Raw genomic sequence first — 5,996 nt, forward strand, 5'->3', positions numbered from 1 at the left:
AAAAAAAACACATCTGCGCATTAAAGGTTTTCTCTCATGCCAAATCTTTAGGTTTCATTTTATCCATCTGCACATCTGCACACCTTACTGTACATGCTGCCCTTTCTGTAGCCACTATCCCGCATCTTGCACATCTGGACACGCCACACCTGGACACTTTATTTTGGTACCAGTATCTGCACATATTTATTCAGTATTGTCACTATATGCGATATACGATGATTTGCAAATACTTTTCAACCTATATTCAATTGAATAGACTACAAAGACGAGATATTTAATGTTCAAACAGATAAACTTTATTGTTTTTTGCAAATATTCACTCATTTTGAATTTGATGCCTGCAACATGTTCCAAAGAAGTTGGGACAGGGGCAACAAAAGACTGGGAAAGTTGAGGAATGCTCAAAAAATACCTGTTTGGAACATTCCACAGGTGAACAGGTTAATTGGAAACAGGTGAGTGTCATGATTGGCTATAAAGGGAGCATCTCTGAAAGGCTCAGTCGTTCACAAGCAAGGACGGGTGAGGTTCACCACTTTGTGAACAACTGCGTGAGCAAATAGTCCAACAGTTTAAGAACAACGTTTCTCAACGGGCAACTGCAAGGAATTTAGGGATTTCATCATCTACAGTCCCTAATATCAAGGATTTGAAAAGGATTTGCAGATCATCGTATTCTGTTTTTATTTATGTTTTACACAACGTCCCGACTTCACTGGAATTGGGGTTGTATTACTGTCCTGTGTTGTGTGACTGATACGTTTCCTTCGGGATCCATCCTGATAAAATGTGATGAACTGCTGCTTCTTGCATGAACTCCTCAGCTCTTTCTTCTGAAAAGCTCCGCAGAGCTGACGTCTCAGCGTCTGAATTTACACGTGTAGATGTCAGTTTTCCTCCGTCGCAGGAAGCTTCACCATGGGAAGTCCTTCTGCTTCAGTCTGTGAAGAGAACAGTTTGATCATGAGGATGTGTAGTTGTTCTCCCTGCAGCGCTGCACTACACTGATGTAGATGTTAACTGTTTTTCTAATGTGTAAACCAGTGTTTATTGCCTCATTAGTCAAAATGAAGTCCAGCGTTAAGGTTTGGGTCAGCATTCTCTGTGGTCTGCTCAGCAGAGCAGTTTATCACAGCGAGCTTTACTGATTATTAATTACAGTGTGATCAGACTCTCACAGCTGAATTGTTACTATAGTTTATCTGTAGTTTATTTATGAATACAGCTTGATGGCTACATTTACACATGTAGATGTCTGCTGTCCACTCCTTTCCTGCGTCCTGGCAGTGTCTTGACAGTTGTCATGCGGTGTCCTCATCTGTGAAGAGAACAGCTTGATCATTAGGAACATCTAGTTGTTCTCCACTGCAGTGCTGCGCTACACTGATGTAGATGTTAACTGTTTTTTTAATGTATAAACCCATGTTTAATGTAGTTTATCTCTGAATGGAGTTTGATGATGGCTAAATTTACATGTGTAGGTGTCCGCTGTCCACTGCTTTCCTGCGCCCCAGTAGTGCCCTGCTCTGCTGCTGTCTGTGAAGGAGATAGTTTGACCATGAGGATGTCTAGTTGTTTCACCACTGCAGATTAAAAACAAGCCTTGGCTGGAGAACTGACCTGTTCACTGGAGACTCCACGTTCTTGACAGTATTTATATATAATATATAATAACAGTATTACGAGTGTGGAGACGAAGAGGGCGACGAAACCTCCAAACTGCAACAAGAAAAACGCAGAACATAGTTATCGTTTCAAAGGTGGGAGGCTGCGTAAAATGTAAATAAAAACCCAAATGCAATGATTTGCAAATCTCAGACCCATATTTTATTCACAGTAGTACATAGAACACGTCTCACTTTCAGCATCTGATATATTTTACCATTTCATGAAAAACATTAACTCATTTAGAGCTTGATGGCAGCAACACACCTCAAAAAAGTTGGGACAGGGGCAACAAAAGGCTGGAAAAGTAAGTGTCACTAATAAAAAAACAGCTGGAGGAGCAACTAAATCACACGACTGAGTATAAAACGAGCAATCAGGCATAGAAGAAGCGAAATGTCAACACAATCCAGAAACACTGCCACCTTCTCTGGGCCAAAGCCCATTTACAATGGACTGAGGTGAAACGGAAAACTTCTGTGGTCAGACGAATCAAAAATTTTCATTCTTTTTGGAAACCACGGACACCGTGTCCTGCAGACGCAAGAGGAGACGGAACTTCCAGCTTATTATCACTGCATAGTTTGAAAGCCTGCATCTCTGATGGACTGGGGTTGCAGACCCCATGCCCTATGGCATGGGCACTTTACACATCTGGAAAGGCTCCATCAATGCTGACCAGTATGGAGAGGTTTTAGAACAACATGCTGCCATCCAGACAGCGTCTCTTTCAGGGAAGGCCTTCATATTTCAGCATCTGATGTGTGTTCCATGTTCTATTGTGAATACAATATGGATCTATGAGATTTGCAAATCATTGCATTCTGTTTTTATTTACATTTATTTACATTTAACACAGCATCCCAATGTTTTTGGAATATGGGGTGTAATTACTAATCTAAGCACATCTTGCTTTATTTGCCCAAAGTTTGAAAAATCTGTAGATTCATGAGACCAAAGACCAAGTTTAACATGAAAGGGAAAACTCAAGCTTCAGCCGTGCAGTTTGAAGGGAAAAATACATTTGTACTAATGCAAGTTCAGAAAAGAAGAAGAACTAAACGGGAACTAAAGTCAGTATTGTCAAATAAGATTAACTTACACAAGAAACACAACTTACACAAGAAACCTGAAACACAACCCTCTGGTGTCTATTTCCAGTAAGACCTTTTCTCCACTACTTGTGTTCAACTGTTCTGCCAGTTCAAATATGGTAGTGACGCCGCCCTAAATGTTCTCTTTGCACTTTCCATCCTCCTGTTTTTACAGCTTAAATCTAAAACATGAGGCCCTGCTACCTTCCAGTGTATCAACATCCCCCATCCAGTCAAGGTAGTCAGGGGCAACAATAAACATCTGTAGATGAAAGTTTTAGGAAGGGGGTTCACTGTGCAGCTAGAATATTTCACATCATCTAGATCTGAGCTTACCTTAGAGTCATTATATGCTCTCTCTGCTATCTTCTGGGCAGCAGTCATGGTTCGGTTTCTGTTACACCATTCCCATGGAGGGAGCGCAGTGCTGTCAGCATCTCCTTCATATGTAGTAAGATAACAAGCCCAATATCTGCCATCACAGAAAAATAAGATCATCCAAAAAAAACTTGGAATAAAACACCAGAAGGTAAAAATGAGCTGTCTCCATTTTCCAGGCAAGATCTTTTTAAATGAACATTCATTTGGTCTTCCGGATATCTGAGCTCCCCTATTAGATTCCAGCACTTGAGTTTCTTCGTTAGATTCCTGCTGTTGATATCCCTTCTTGGATGTCTGCAGCTCAGTCATGATACAATACATGACCGCAAAAACGACGAAGGCAGGTACCAGCAGGTAGGAAAAGAAAATCTTTTTTCTGAAGTTGGATTTGCAAGGGCAGTTAAAATCTTTCCCAATATAGTCTTCTGAAACAACAAGGCTAATTAACATAAAAATCAGAAATCCGTTCTCTTTGTTAACAGTCAGATTAGCTGCCCTTGGTAGGCTTGGCAGTGCCATTCCTAATTCACCAGTACCAGACAGCAGAGAAACTGACCTCTAAATTTTAATCTTAAGTGTGGAAATCAGCTTTGACACTCGTTTATACAGCACCCACCACCAACAGCAGAACACGCCGCTTTCAGTGAGGTAATCAGGAAGTGGCCCCACCACTGGTCTTCCTAGTAAGCAGAGTGCATGTTGAGGTGAAGCAGAGGTTTTCTACTGAACACAACAGTTTAAGAACAAGTGTCTCAACGTGCAGTTGCAAGGAATTTAGGGATTTCATCATCTACAGTGCATAGTATCATCAAAAGGTTCAGAGAATCTGGAGAAATCTCTGCAGGTAAGCGGCAAGACAGAAAACCAGCACTGAATGCCCGTGACCTTCGACCCCTCAGGCGGCACTGCATTAAAAACCCACATCATTCTGTAACGGATATTCCCACATGGGCTCAGGAACACTTCAGAAAACCACTGGCAGTGAACTCAGTTCGATATATAGCCAGTTATATATAATTGGCTATAAAAACGCTCCCACCGAAAGTTTTGTTGTTAAAACTGAGCTACTTTCTGAATCAGCTTTAACAGTTCACCTGTCATTCTGAGGAAGAAGACCCCACCCTCTGACTTGGACGGAGTTTTCCCTGGTCTCACTTCACTCTGAGCCTCGCGCTTCTTGCGTTTTGCATGTGCAGGGACCCGTTTCACTGCGGTGACGGCATGCGTTCTCATGTATTCTGAAGCTTTGCTGACTGCCTGTTTCATGGGACACACACTGTACCACAGCAGGTGTGTGCAACTGTGACACCTCAGCTTGAGATGTTTCACCAACAGATCTTTGAGCAGCACCTGCTTTACTGCTCATCACCTCCTCAGAGGCTGGACAATCAGAATAGCCCCCGATTAGTTGAACTGTTTCAGCACTGCCCTGAGTTTACTGACTTGTGGATCCTTCAGAAGGCCTGGTCTGAACCGCTCTGCCAGGCTCAGAGGCTCATGTTTCCACCATTCTCCTTTGACCGTTCCTGTAGCTGTTTCTATAACAGATCAAGACCAGCTTCATCAGAGCGGCCTTCCCTGTCGCTGGAAGGAGTCGGCTCCTCCTCAAACTGGCTTGAGGAAAGCAAAACCCTGAATAATAAAAGAGGCTCCAACAGAGTCTGCTGTTAGTCTTTTATTGGTTTTAGGCTTTCTGGATTTGTTTGGTTGTAGTGTAGAGGTGGAGTTCTAGACACCATAAAACACCAGAAGGTAAAAACGAGCTGTCTCCATTTTCCAGGCGAGATCTTTTTAAATGAACATTCATTTGGTCTTCCGGATATCTGAGCTCCCCTATTAGATTCCAGCACTTGAGTTTCTTCGTTAGATTCCTGCTGTTGAGGTCCCTTCTTGGATGTCTGCAGCTCAGTCACGATACTATACATGACCGCAAAAACGACGAAGGCAGGTACCAGCAGGTAGGAAAAGAAAATCTTTTTTCTGAAGTTGAATTTGCAAGGGCAGTTAAAATCTTTCCCAATATAGTCTTCTGAAACAACAAGGCTAATTAACATAAAAATCAGAAATCCGTTCTCTTTGTTAACAGTCAGATTGGCTGCCCTTGGTAGGCTTGGCATTGCCATTCCTAATTCACCAGTACCAGACAGCAGAGAAACTGACCTCTAAATTTTAATCTTAAGTGTGGAAATCAGCTTTGACACTCGTTTATACAGCACCCACCACCAACAGCAGAACACGCCACCTTTAGTGAGGTAATCAGGAAGTGGCCCCACCACTGGTCTTCCTAGTAAGCAGAATGCATGTTGAGGTGAATACAACACAATACTACTGAATACAGCAGTTTAAGAAGAACGTGTCTCAACGTGCAGTTGCAAGGAATTTAGGGATTTCATCATCTACAGTGCATAATATCATCAAAAGTTTCAGAGAATCTGGAGAAATCTCTGCAGGTAAGCGGCAAGTCAGAAAACCAGCACTGAATGCCCGTGACCTTCGATCCCTCAGGCGGCACTGCATTAAAAACCCACATCATTCTGTAACGGATATTCCCACATGGGCTCAGGAGCACTTCAGAAAACCACTGTCAGTGAACTCAGTTCGTTATATAGCCAGTTATATATAATTGGCTATAAAAACGCTCCCACAGAACGTTTTGTTGTTAAAACTGAGCTACTTTCTGAATCAGCTTTAACAGTTCACCTGTCAATCTGAGGAAGAAGACCCCACCCACTGACTTGGACGGAGTTTTCCCTGGTCTCACTTCACTCTGAGCCTCACGCTTCTTGCGTTTTGCATGTGCAGGGACCCGTTTCACTGCGGTGACGGCATGCATTCTCATGTATTCTGAAGCTT

The 5,996-nt window shown here is 42.6% G+C and overlaps 1 protein-coding gene across 2 annotated transcripts; it reads right to left on the bottom strand.

Annotated features, from left to right (window-relative positions):
• Window positions 1–699: 699 nt before the first annotated feature.
• LOC108414770 lies at window positions 700–3,689 on the bottom strand. Of its 2 annotated transcripts, none has more exons than XM_017687673.1 (5): window positions 3,099–3,689; window positions 1,624–1,722; window positions 1,477–1,539; window positions 1,247–1,321; window positions 700–944 (listed from the first exon to the last, which is right to left on the bottom strand). In XM_017687673.1, the coding sequence occupies exons 1-5, from the start codon at window positions 3,660–3,662 to the stop codon at window positions 891–893; spliced, it is 855 nt and encodes a 284-aa protein (XP_017543162.1). In that variant the 5' UTR covers window positions 3,663–3,689; the 3' UTR covers window positions 700–890. The 2 variants fall into 2 exon arrangements, with proteins under 2 accessions (XP_017543162.1, XP_017543161.1); XM_017687672.1 differs by having other exon boundaries at window positions 1,241–1,321.
• Between the last annotated feature and the right edge of the window lie 2,307 nt (window positions 3,690–5,996).

Source organism: Pygocentrus nattereri, chromosome 16 (genome assembly GCF_015220715.1).
Source record: "Pygocentrus nattereri isolate fPygNat1 chromosome 16, fPygNat1.pri, whole genome shotgun sequence".
In the NCBI taxonomy this organism is placed as follows: Eukaryota; Metazoa; Chordata; class Actinopteri; order Characiformes; family Serrasalmidae; genus Pygocentrus; species Pygocentrus nattereri.

Bases quoted from the DNA above. Each gene is read 5' to 3' on its own strand.
- LOC108414770 (XM_017687672.1), bottom strand. From the start codon at position 3,662: ATGGCACTGCCAAGCCTACCAAGGGCAGCTAATCTGACTGTTAACAAA. The intron at 1,723-3,098 runs GTAAGCTCAGAT...TTCTTGTTGCAG, and splicing joins GAGCATATAATGACTCTAAG to TTTGGAGGTTTCGTCGCCCT. The intron at 1,540-1,623 runs GTCAGTTCTCCA...TCTCCTTCACAG, and splicing joins GTGGAGTCTCCAGTGAACAG to ACAGCAGCAGAGCAGGGCAC.